Consider the following 13,292-nt stretch of genomic DNA (forward strand, 5'->3'; position numbering starts at 1 on the left):
GCGGCCCTGCGCATGCTCTGAGCAGGGAGGCGGGGCCCGGAGAGCTTGCGCAGGGTCCCAGCACGCATCTGACTCCAGTGAGAAACATGGCGTCCGCCTTACTGTTACTGTCGTTCCCGTGGCCAGCGCGTCCCGGACCGCTCCGGAGGTGCTGGGAGCTGCTGCAGCAACTGCAACAGAGCTGGAATGGGGTTGTCAGTCCTCAGTGGGGTCCGTAAGGCGAGAGTTCGTGGGAAGTGGGTTGGCGGGGGCTTCCGAGTTGTATGAGAGAAACAGCGCGTGCTTTTTTGGGTTGGAGACTGTCCCTGTAGCTAACTAAGGGTGATCTGGAACTCGTCGTGTAGCCCAGGCTGGCTTCGAGCTACTGGTATCTTGAATGTTAAAATTCTAAATTACTGTAGCATTTACAGCGTATCACAGAAGTGATAATACCCAGACAGTCTGAACAGAGATATATTCCATTAGATCATAAATGTCTCTCCATCTGCTACCTGAGATAATCATTTCAATCCATTGGGTGTCTAATAGGCCAAAAAAATCCCAAGGTCACGCAGGCAGTCCAGAGCTGTTATAAACGGCGGGGCTATGTGTAGCAAAACTTACAAGGTCTGTTGAGAAAGAATGCCAGTATAGAAAGCTTTATGTTTTTCTTTTGGTCAGCGGTGTGGAGAGGGAGGGGTGAGACAAGTTCTCTTATCCATGTCCAGTCTGCCCAGGCGGGCCTGATCCTCCCGCCCTCAACCTCCTGATTCTGGGATTTCAGGCTGGTGCTTGGGCAGCTTATGTACTGGTAAACTCCAAAGAATAGAGCAAACTATTTCAAGTGTGAAGAAAAAAGGAAGGGCAAAGGAGTGCCTTTCTAAGCAGTTTAGAAAAACAAAAGTGAAACTCTCGATGGTCTCATAAATAATAAAGCTCCTTTTCTTAGCACACGGGTCAAGATTTAAATATTAAGGGAAAAGTTAATGACTTTAGAAACATAGGAGGTTCCTAAAGGTGCTAACTGGGTCTGCTGAATACTATGGTACAGATGATGGCCAGGGTAGTCATCTCAATGCTAGGAAAAGTGCATGTAAGGAATCTCAAGATTAGATTTACTTGTATGTTATTTACTACTAAACCATAGTGTCCTGTATTGCATAAGGTAAGAAATGCTTAACAGACCCATTGCTTCAGGAGGCTGGACTAAAAAAACATTTCATTTGAATTATTTTAAATTGCCTTTTGTGTGAGCTTTAGTATATTTTAATAGCTGGGGCTTATTATTAATATTTGTTTAGTTGAACATGTTAAACTATCTATGTCAGGACAGCCACATGGCTCAGTAGTCAAGGGCCTTGCTGCCAAGCCTCAAGGCCTGAGTTCTAACCTTAAGACCTACACAGTGTAATGAGAGAACTAGCTCTGGCCTTCATGTGTACATACATACACACAAACACATATATGTGTGTGTCTAGTGACATGTTGATTGTTAAAGAGAACAGTATAAATAGTCGTTTAGGGACTAGAAGTTGATTCTGGTCTGTTTTGTTTTACAGCACCAGCATTAGCAGTCCAGGGTCCACCCATACTCACAGAACTAGCACATGATACCAGTGGAAATAAAGAAGAGTCCAGCTTTTTAGATAGTATCTTTTGGATGGCAGCCCCCAAAAACAGACGCACCATTGAAGTTAACCGATGTAGGAGAAGAAACCCCCGGAAGCTTATTGCAATTAAGGTAATGTGTGTGTGTGTGTGTGTGTGTGTGTGTGTGTGTGTGTGTGTGTGTGTGTTGTGGGTGGGTGTGGGTGTGTGTTGTGGGTGTGTGCACGCGCACACACGCTCTTTTCCTCAAGTCTACTGTTGAATAACCTCATATCCATATAGGAGAGGAACTGGCTTTATAATAGTCTTAATCATCTGTTTGGCTCCACACAAATTGAAAAGGAATTTCACTTTTCCTTGATGTTTTAAGTTACTCGTAGTGGTTCAGCTCATTGTGTTGATGGGCTCCTTGTTGATTATTTAGTGTTTGAAATTAGAGAATTGACAGCTATCAATTCAAAAGTCACATGGGATCATCACAAACAATTCCTCTCTAAAAATCTCCAGACTTTTCCTTGGCTGTGCTTAATGTGGAATGCTTAAAGTCACTGGACTTAACATAATCAGAATATTCTACTCAGGCCAGAGGTAGACAAGAGAATCTGAGAATAGTTTATTCATAAGCTATACAAATAAAAGTATGCTAGATTGAGTTGTAGCCCAATTTTCTTACTAATTTGAACTCAATGTTACTATTTTCTCAGTTTTACTGTTAAGGTTGAACTGGATAGTCTATAACCTCGAATAGCATGAACCTTCTCAGAAAGCTACAGTGTCAGTATTTTAGGGCTTCTGCTGGTGATTGTGTATTACGTTTGCCTGTTGTTAATATGTTTTTCTTTGTTTTCAAGAACAATATAGACATGTGCCCTGAATGTGGTCACCTGAAGCAGAAACATGTCCTTTGTGGCTATTGCTATGAGAAAGTACGCGAGGAAACAACAAAAATCAGGCAACAGATATGGGCTCAAGAAGGGGGCCCCTTGAAAGCTCCCACCGTCGAGACTGTGGTTCTGTACACAGGAGAGAAACCGTCAGAGCAAGATCACGGCAAGAGGATTGTTGAACGAAACATGAAGAGGCCTTCTTGGTTCACCCAGAATTGACACTAAAGAAGTTAAAAGGATAATTTCATAGTAAGGAAAATTTCATAGTCAGTCTCTAAAATCAGGAGTCTTTGTTTTCATATCATCAGTGTGTTTTAAAATGGACTTTATTAGTTGTTAATTTTAAATGAGGTAATTTGAATAGTGTATCTTTAATAAACTCAATATGTTTATGCAAAGGCTCAAGAGACTAATATGTATGTTCCTGTAATGCTGTTGGGTTTTTATTAAAGCTAAAATTTCCAGACCAAAACAAAAAGTAATTTAATAAAATTCATAGCTCATATAGGCTGTTTGAATTCTTGCAGATTTTTAAAATGATAGTTGTGTCAATAAGAAAAGGTTGTAGAGAGACAGGAAGGGGTGCAGTAGGAAAATGCATGGGAGTGGGGCAAGAAAGGACTTAGACAGAATACAGGTCTGGCAGTTACCTGGACCAAGTGATGTAGTACAGACCATGATGGTGATATAGAGAGAGGTAATGGGATATATAGATAGGATATATATAGAACTAATGGAAATTGTCATGTTTCAGAAACAGGACAAACTAGATTTGGTGATCATTTGGTGGTGTAGAGACCAGAAGATGCAAACATCAGGTAGTGGGTAGTCAGCCCATAACTGCTGCCAGCAGGCTGGGGAGCTCCCTTTCCCTTCGGGGCCGTCACTCAAGTAAAACTGGGTCCTTGGGTCTGGCCAGATGTCTCAGCCTGATGACCTGAGTTTAATTGCAGAGACACACATATTGGCAGGAGAGAAACAGCTCCCAGATGCTGCACTTTTGTAACTGGCCTGTCATAGACAAATAGTTCCTAAAGGCACACTTTAGCTGCCGGACTATTAAGACAATGAACATCAGTGATCTCTTGGTGGAAGAAGAAAAACACTGAAACTTGATGCCAGACAGAGGAATGTATTGGCTCCCAGGAAAGATATTTCACACAACTCTAATGATTTGTAAGACTGCCTTGCAAGCTAAGAATGAAGCCCAGATGATTGGCAGGACCATAACTTGAATAGGACTGGTAAAATGTATGTATTCCTGGTCCTCTGTTTAAACTTGAATCTCATTTCAGGGCCCTAAAGATGGCAGGGTGGGAGGTGTGTCTCCCTGAATCTCTTGTGCCTTCTTCCCAATGTGAGTAATCCCACATTAAATAAATCTCTTTTCTTTGTTTTGCTATTAATTTGGTTGTTTTAATTGATTTTTCAAGGATGAGTTGCTTAACCAAGCTTCTTGAGTTATAGACTGTAAATCTAAGTTCAGAAACACTCTGACATCCACACATGAAACTAGGAAAGTGTGTACACGAGCGCGCGCACGCGCGCGCGCACACACACACACACACACACACACACACACACACATACACACACACACACACACAAAATAGGAAAATAAAATGTAAAATTAAGGCTAATTCCTGACTACCACAGAACAGAATTTCAGAATGATGCTAAATGAAGCAAAATTATTGTGATATTTAAGAATAAGGGAAAAATAAATCTCAGCACTCCAGGACAGCCAGGGCTACATAGAGAGACTGTGTCATTGTCAAGCCAATCTGACTGCTGAGGTGCCAACAAAACAGAAAATAAAAGAGAATAAGGGAAAACAGATCTACTCACCTATGGAAAAGAGATGTCCTTAGGTGTCATAGTCATCCTTAGATATTCCTTCCTACAATTTTCTATGTTAAATTAATACAATATCCAACAAAAAATTATTAAAATTTATAAGTTAAAGTTTAAAAACTTTATGGAAACATGTGAATTTTAGTTTATGTAATTTTTCTTAAAAATTTCTTGGATGGCCCCACCCATGCACATATGCCAATACTTACTGGACTTAGTGATTTGTTTGGTTGGTTTGTTTTTTAAATTGGGTATGTTGAGGCATATCTTTAGTCTCAACACATGGGAAACAGAAATGCAGATCTCTGTGAGTTTGAGGACAGCCTAGTCTTATAGCGAGTGACAGAACAGCCAGAGCTACATAGTGACAGCAGCAGCAGCCTCACACCTGAGAGCTGAGAACCTGGTAGTTACTTGGTCCAGGAGGTTGGGCACCCCAGCAGTCAGATTGGCCGGACAACGGCTGTCTCTCACTTAGGAATAGGGCAACTACTTGTAGTTGCTCAGTCCACAGACTGGGTGCCCCAGCAGTCCAAATCTGGTGCCAGGAAGCCCAGAAGTCTCCTGGAGATCCCTTGGTCCCTGGTCCACAATGAAAGCTTAGAAATACTTGTTCTAATATAAGCATAGGAATCCATAGCAACAGGCAATTACAATCCTTGTTTCTGCAACTGGTCATGTGGCCTCAGCTAATGTTTATAACTCCCTTCCCTCTGCTATCCTATCCTGTGTTTCTTCCAACCCTCGGAAAACACTTTAGCATATCTTGGTTATTTACCTGGAGAGGTGACCTGAAGGGTCTGGTCTATTTATCACCCTGCCTGGATATGTTGCAGTTTCACATTGGCTTTAATCACAGGACACGGAACACCAAGAGACACCCCAAAGGATCTCCTGCATTCCAGACACACTTTCCTTAGCTGTGAAATGGATTGCATAGTCAGAAGTAATGCTGCTTGAAATTACTTTGGGCGAAACATCACATGCAGAGAAGCAAAATCATGGCCAGAATAAGCAGTCCAGTAAGGACAAAATGTTGACTCCTCCGTTATGGAAGTTGTTCAATGTAACCAACTTGCTACCAGGTCAATGGCTGGTCACCCTGGGTTATAGTGCCATATCAGAAGTTCAGCGTTGTGTAGTATGAATCTAAGGAGTCTTAGTAAGAACAAACCCGAGGCCAGTTATTGGGGTGAATGCTGGAAGATCAGAGAAGCAGAACAAGCCATGGCTATCTCACCTTGCTAATTCCTCAGGTGATCCTGTTTCCTCAGGCTGGAAGCTTCTGAGTCTTCTTCCACATGAATCTCAGCTGAACTGTGTTGCTCCAAAGCCTGAACGCTTAATCAACCAGATGCTTAACTAACTACATGCTTTACTTTACTAGTTCCTGGTCCTCATGCCTTATATACCTTTCTTTTTCTGTCCCCATTCCCTGGGATTAAAGGTTGGGTTTCTGGGATTAAAAGTGTGGGTCACCATGTTTAGCTGTTTCTAAAGTGGCCTTGAACTCAGAGATCCGGCTAGCTCTGCCTCCCAAGTGCTGATTAAAAGCATGCACCACCGCTGCCCAACTTCTGTTATGGCTTACTCTTCCCATTTTCTAGCCACCATTTTTGGCTTTGTTCTAGTGGCTGTCTGTTCTCTGACCCTAGATATGTTTATTTTGGGGAACACACAATATTTCAGGGAACACAATGCCCACCACAGCGTTGGTCTCTGATATGGGCAGATTTGACACTTAGCAGGAGCTGTAGCTGAGTCTACACTTAGTAAGTGAAAGTCCATTTTGTCGAGTCCATGCAAACTTGCATCTCTGCCACCATGGTCACTCTGTTCACGGGCTTATTGGACAACAGGATGGTCTTGGGAACAGATCATCTTGTCTCCTTGATTATTGAACACTTCTGGAGTCACTCTTGATGAGCATTTACATGATACGCAAGCATTTTCACACCCTTCGCCCACTGGAGAGATCTATCCATGTACTTCTTGCCTGAATGTCTTTCTCACCAATTTTCTATCATGCTCCTTCCAAGTTCCTGACCATCCAATCAAACCATTGACTACAGCTCATGAGTCATAAACAGTCACATATCTGACCATTTCTCCTTCCAAGGAAAATGTAAAACAATGTTCATTGCTTGAAATTCTGCCCACTCTGAAGATTTTTCTCCAGTAAGGTCCTTCACAGTTTTTCCAGAAAGGGGCTGTGATGCTGCAGCTGTCCACTTCTGGATGATAACGGCATAGTGTGTAAAGCTGTCTGTAAAAATGACCCTAATTTTCTCTCCCTCAGTCAACTCATCATAGAGCATACCCGATAAGGCAAATTGGCCAATGCTTGGGTCCAGAACGTATTGTTAACAGGAGTAGGAACCATAGACATTTGGGCAACCTCTTTGTACAACTTGCTTATGCCCCCTCAGGACCTGCCCAATCATACATACTAGTTCCATTTGATATGGATTGCTGCTGTGAACGACGTCTAATGTTATGCTTTGGTGAATCAGGTAATACCCAGCTCATATCCTGTTCTCTTTTTAATCACAACAGATTCTTCAGCCCCAGCTAACACAGAAACCACAAATCCTTAATTCAAAGTATCACATAAACATCCCTGATAGTCTGTTTCCTGTAAACTTCATAAGCCAGGCCTCCATCGTCTACATCTCTTCCACCATTCCTACTTTCCACGCTCCCATAAGAGCCTAAGCTCTAAGTATCCAATGGCTTTTTCTGGCCCGAAGTTTTAAAGGTGCCTGAAATCAACATGGCCAAGTGTGTCACACCAATAATATCCTGTGATCCTGGAACTAATTTCTGTCCTGGTTTGCTTCTTGATTGGTATGATCAATGCTATGTCCAAAAGCAACTTGGGGAAGAAAGGGTTTAATTCAGCTCACAAGTCCACTATTGAGGGTGCTAGGCAGGAACCTAGAGACAAGAACCAAAGCAAAGATCATGAATGAAAGCTGTTTACTGGCTTGTTTTCCACGGCCTAATCAGTCTGCTTGTCTTACACTATCCAGGACTATCTGTCCCTGGGTGGTGTTCATTACAGCAATAGAGCAGCAAACAAAGACAGGAACAGGGCAGATATTGGAGCTTGAAGAGAGAAACAGGAATGTGGCAGGCTTTTTTGGACTGCCAGTCCCCTAATCATAACACAGAGACTTACTATTAATTATGAAAGTCTGGCTTTAGCTTAGACTTGTTTCTAACTCTTGTTTCTAGCTCGTATATCTTAAATTAACCCATTTCTATTAATCTATATGTTGTCACATGGCTCTTGGCTTTTACCTCTCCTCCTACTTGTTCTGCTTCCTCTCTGTCACCTCTGGCATCTCCCAGTACCTGGATTCATCTCTTCTTCCTCTCTCTCTGCCTGGAAGTCCCACCCAACCTCTTCCTGCCTAGTTATTGGCCATTCAGCTTTGTATTAAACTAATCAGAAGGTTCCTTGGCAAAGATACATCCTCACAGTGTACAAAAGGATTATTCCACAATGCAGGAGGGGTGTGTGTGTGTGTGTGTGTGTGTGTGTGTGTGTGTGTGTGTGTGTGTGTGTGTGTGTGTGTGTGTGTGTGTGTGTGTGTGTGTGTGTGTGTGTGTGTGTGTGATAAACAGCCCAGTGGTTTTATAACATACTCTGTTTAGATTTAAAGGTAAGTGTGGAGTGTTAATTTGGTAAAATTCAAGGCTATAAACATTCTGTTGTGGTGGGTATTGTGTTCCCTGAAATATTGTGTGGTCCCCGAAATAAACATATCTGGGGGCAGAGAACAGACAGCCACTAGAACAAAGCCAAAAATGGTGGCTAGAAAATGGGAAGAGTAAGCCCTAACAGAAGTTGGGCGGTGGTAGCACACGCCTTTAATCCCAGCACTTGGGAGGCAGAGCCAGGTGGATCTCTGAGTGTTCAAGGCCACTTTAGAAACAGCTAAGCATGGTGACCCACGCCTTTAATCCCAGAAACCCAACCTTTAACCCCAGGGAGTGGGGGCAGAAAGAGAAAGGTATATAAGGCGTGAGGGCCAGGAACTAAGGAGTTAAGCATTTAGTTAGTTAAGCATTTGGCTGGAGAAGTATTCGGGCTTTGGAGCAACACAGTTCAGCTGAGATTCATGTGGAGGAGGACTCAGAAGCTTCCAACCTGAGGAAACAGGATCACCTGAGGAACTAGCAAGGTGAGATAGCTGTGGCTTGTTCTGCTTCTCTGATCTTCCAGCAATCACCCTAATAACTGGCCTCGGGTTTGAGTTTTATTAATAAGACTCTTTAAGATTCATGTTACATTCTGTCCCTGATTAAGAATCATTCACCTATCTAGAGGGCCTAGTCCAGTACCCTGGGGGCTCCTCAGCTATTGGTCCACACACACAGTACATGTGTTTCCACTAGTTTGGCTAGTTGTCTCTGTACTTTTTCCCATCATGGTATCCATGTCCCTTGCTCATAGAATCCCTCTAGGCCCTCTGGATAGGTGAGGCAGTTGTTTAGCTTAAACGGTTTAGGGGGCCCCCAGGCAGTGGAAACGGAACCCTTCCCTCATGCATCAGCCAACTTTTTGGAACCTAGTACCTATGGTGAGACACTTTGCCTTGGTGCAGGGGGAGGGGCTTGGACCTGCCTCAACTGAATGTACCAGGCTCTGCTGACTCCCCATTGGAGACCTTGCCTTGGAGGAGGTGGAAATGGGGGTGAGTTGGCAGGGAAGACTGGGAGGCAGGAGGAGAGAGGAGAGGGGAATCTGTAGTTGGTATGTAAAACCAATAGAAAAATTTTTAATAATAATAATAAAAAGGCAAAAAAAAGAATAATTCACTTGCTTTTTAGCATCTTTGTTTGAGATAGCTTCAGGAAAACACATTACCTCTGTAGACAATCTTGGCTTTATCAATTGTATTTAAGTTTCTTAATTCTCAGCAGGAAAGGCAAACTAAATCCTGGGGTGAAGATCCCAGGGTGAAGGGCTTTGTATTCCCCCACCCCCAGCCCTCCTCCCCACTTTCCCTCCTTTATTGTCCTCATCTTTCTTCACTGTCTAAAAAGCATGGCTTTATTCCCAGCCTTTTAGTTTAGGGACTGTAATGAAGCCTGAGTGAGGTTATGGGGGGGGGTGGGGGGTTGGGGGGGGGATTTCACATTTCAACAAGCCATCCAACTAAGCATTTGGAAAAGCTGGGGGGGGGTATTCAATCAGGGGGTTTGAATAAGATTATCTAGGGCTGGTGCTTAAGAAAGAGACAGTTCTGCAGGCAGCTGGAGAGGGGAGCTCAGTGAGAGGGTGTTAACCTGTGCTGCAGCAGTGCAGAGAGATACCTTCTCCGGAGGAATGGAAAGGGTTCAGGTGCTGCCAGGAAGTGGAGTAAACGGGATTAAAACCACCTAGTGGAGAGAGGGCTCTGCATTTAAGAGCACCTGCTGCTCTTTCAGAGGACTTCAGTTGGGTTCCAAAGCCTCACCAGAGCTCACAATTGCTTGTAACTCCAGATCCCGAAGGATCCATTGGCTCTGGCCTCCAAAGTCACAGGCACTCATGGACACATATATCCTCTCCCTCTTCCTCTATCTGTCCCTATGCCCCACCACACATATAATCAAAAATATGTAGTTTTTAAAAGCACCTAGGGATTGTAGCAAATGAAATTCATTTGTGACAGTGACAAAAGCAATTTCATTTCAGTGTTGGTGGCAGATGACAGATTGGAGTGGGCTGAAGAATAAATGTTTGCTCAGTTGGTAGAAGCAGCATTCCTAGAGAGAACTTTCCAAAGGGTTTTCCTCTGCCAGGGAATGAAGAAATGAGATAGAATCTAGAAGAAAGGGAGACTAGAGGAGTAGATGGGAGATGGGGTTGGGGGCAGAGAGAGAGAGAGAGAAATGCATTTTATTGTTGATGGCAATTATCCTGTAAAAAGAAAGCATACATACAAAGATGGTGGTAGCAAACAAGAGAGCAAGTGTGTGTGTGTGTGTGTGTGTGTGTGTGTGTGTGTGTGTGTGTGTGCGCGTCTACCAGAGAGCTCAACATGTATAATTAATTACTAGTGGGGGGTTCCTGTAAAAGAAGAAAACATAGGTCCAGCTGGATGGTGATTGGGAGAGCAAGAGACAGAGATAAGGTGGAAGGAGGAAGACTGAGGAACAGCCCTCCCACCCACTCCAGCACAGTGGAAGGAGCCATACTTGCTCTCATTGGAAGAGGAACTGTGTCCTCTGTTGTAACATCCGAAGGTCAGACTAGAAGATTTAGGCCAATACCAAGAAGCTGGAAGAAATGCTTTGCTTCTGAGAAGTCTGACTCACTCAGCCTTTGTGGGAACATTTCTAAAAGCCCAGGTCTCAGAATTTGCCCTCACTACAACACCATGTATAGTTTTTCTTCTTTTTTCCCCTTGATATTATATTTAGATAAAGCAAGTAATTCTATCCAGTCTAAAGTATTGATGACTTAATGGCCAGTGTCCTATGTCTTGTGTTCTTCCAAAGAGTTAAATCATGATTTTCATTGACATGGTATGAAGGCCAAGACCAACCAAGCGTGTACTTTAACTTAGCACAGAATGTGGTTTACAGTAGGGTGGAAAAATTATCAATAGAGAAGACAAATTTCAAAAGTTTGAAAAGTAGTATTTGTAGCAAAATTTCTCATCTAAATCTATGTTTACAAATATATGTTGCTATTTAATATCTTAAACCTATTTATTCATAAGTATATTGTTTACATTGAGTTGAACCATTTCTCTTCATCATAGCAGACTTTATTCCCTGAATAACTATTATATATCAAACACTTTACATATATTGTGAATAGCCCTTAAAATAACACCTGCGGGGAACATAGTAAAAATCATTTTGCTGTTAATTCCGTGTTTGTATAATTCAGGCACACTGCTAATCATTTTACACAGATTATTTACTGTTTGTACAGCATAATATAACATTTTGGCATTTTTTTTCTGAGATATTTCCTTATATCATTTGTCATTTATTTGCTTCAGAAAGTCAAAGCATTTTAATCATTTCCTAAGGGAAGAGAAAGCAGAAGGAGAGTGAGTTAGAATAAAAAAAATTTAAAAAATGTTTTTACCCAAAACTTAGCTCTTCAGTAGGTGACATATAAAACGCCCTGAGCACAGGGGAGTGGGGAGACTTGTGGAGAGGAAGATTCCAGTGAGGGGACGAGGGGTAAAAACAACCAGAGCTCATTATATAAAACATAGAGCGTCAACAGTGAAAAATAACTATTTCAGGAGAGAAAGTTTTGAAAAACCAGGCTAACCATGAATTCATTTTCTTCTAGCTGGGCTTCCCTATCTCACGGAACAGGTAAGAGAGGCCTTTGGGTACAATGGAGGGAGAAGCAGTCCTGGGAGAGATCCTGTTAGAGGAACAAAAGTCACTACAAAAGTACCCGTGCAGCCCACCCAGTTCCCAGTCCTTCTCTGTCCTTAGACAAGAGGCCTGCTGTGCTGTCCATGAATGTCTCCCATAATCTTGGCCATTTAAATCCCGGTCCCCAGTTGGTGGCACTATTGGACAGGTTGCGGAGGTTGGAGGAAGTAGTCACTGGAGGTGACCTTTGGGAGTTGAAAGACTTGGGCTATATTCAGTTCCCTATCATGTCTCCATGCTTGCAGTTCAAACTGTGAGGCCTTAGCTTCCTCTCCAGCCACTGTGTCTGCCGTCTGCTTCCATGCTTCCCCACCATAACAGACTCTTATCCCTCCGGAATCAACAGCAAAGCATCCCTTCTATAAGTTGCCATGGTCATGGTGTTGCCTCACAGCAACAGAAAGCAGGCTGACAGAGGGCTAGTGCCCTTCTAGGTTGATGTATAGAAGCCAAAAGCAGGCAGATCGCTTTTTAGTGGGTGCCAGTGATACAAGGGAGAACAGGTTCCTTTCTGGCACCGTTAGTCTCACTCATAAAATAATTGAATGGACTCAAACAGAAGCTCAAGATCAACTCCATTCATGTTTAAATGAAAAACCCTAGGACAGGCAAGTTGTCAACGTCAACTGCCGCCCAGAGGAGAACAGAGAAGAGAAGGGAAAAGGCCGTGCCACTGAGGTAGGCATGAAGGCCAACACACGGCAGACCAGCAGCCACATGGTGGGAGGGAAGCTTGAGGAAGGGGAAAGAATCCCAAAGCATTAAGGAAAGACAGAATGGAAAATTACTGAATTCAAAAGAGCCAGCAGACTTATGACATTTACATGCCTGTGGCCTCTATGCTTCTGCACTAGGGCAGGGGTTCTGGGGAGGAGAAGTACAGTATCTCACAAAAAGAACTGCCTGTCTCTTTAGCTTGGTTTAAAGTGAGCCTACCTTGCTGGGAGTGGTCTGTACCCAGCGTGACTGAAGCAGCCCAACTTGAATGCTAGGTTTCCACCTAGCTCAGAGATTCTTTTTTGTTTGTTTGTTTATTTGGGTTTGGTTTGGTTTGGTTTGGTTTGGTTTGTTTGGTTTGGTTTGGTTTGGTTTGGTTTGGTTTGGTTTGGTTTGGTTTTTCAAGACAGGGTTTCTCTGTGTAGCTTTGGAGCCTGTCCTGGATCTCACTCTGTAGACCAGGCTGGCCTCAAACTCACAGAGATCCACCCGCCTCAGCCTCCTGAGTGCTGGGATTAAAGGTGTGCGTACCACTGCCCAGCTTAGCTCAGATATTCTTGATGGATTCTACTCTGTTCTATTCTATTAGATTGTGCTCAAACACCAAAGCCTATGTCAGCCCACAAGGAAGGCCCTCCAAAGAGTAACAGATGAAAAAAAGCAGGGGCATGGGGACAGTGTCTGCCCGGGTGGGTGCTGCTCTATCCTGTGTCTAACCCAGATGGATTGATTACTCGAGGGTCCCAGGAGAAATGAAGTCACTGTGAGAGGTAACTTGGGAGCAGAAGCAGAACCACTAGAGGGTTTAAGATTTGGGCCTAGGCTGACTAGAAGTTCTAAAGCTTG

General features: G+C 43.3%; 1 protein-coding gene across 1 annotated transcript; it reads left to right on the forward strand.

The window, feature by feature from the left end:
- The first annotated feature begins 42 nt into the window (after positions 1-42).
- Mrpl32 (mitochondrial ribosomal protein L32) lies at positions 43-3,880 on the forward strand. Its single transcript, XM_036187973.1, has 3 exons — positions 43-210; positions 1,539-1,720; positions 2,439-3,880. The coding sequence occupies exons 1-3, from the start codon at positions 87-89 to the stop codon at positions 2,691-2,693; spliced, it is 561 nt and encodes a 186-aa protein (XP_036043866.1). The 5' UTR covers positions 43-86; the 3' UTR covers positions 2,694-3,880.
- Positions 3,881-13,292: the final 9,412 nt, after the last annotated feature.

This window comes from Onychomys torridus, chromosome 5, assembly GCF_903995425.1.
Source record: "Onychomys torridus chromosome 5, mOncTor1.1, whole genome shotgun sequence".
In the NCBI taxonomy this organism is placed as follows: domain Eukaryota; kingdom Metazoa; phylum Chordata; class Mammalia; order Rodentia; family Cricetidae; genus Onychomys; species Onychomys torridus.

What these genes read in the sequence shown, in the direction of transcription:
- Mrpl32 (XM_036187973.1), top strand. Translation starts at nt 87, where the DNA reads ATGGCGTCCGCCTTACTGTTACTGTCGTTCCCGTGGCCAGCGCGTCCC. An exon ending in GGTTGTCAGTCCTCAGTGGG is followed by an intron (nt 211 to 1,538) that starts GTCCGTAAGGCG and finishes TTTGTTTTACAG; the next exon opens with CACCAGCATTAGCAGTCCAG. An exon ending in GGAAGCTTATTGCAATTAAG is followed by an intron (nt 1,721 to 2,438) that starts GTAATGTGTGTG and finishes TTTGTTTTCAAG; the next exon opens with AACAATATAGACATGTGCCC.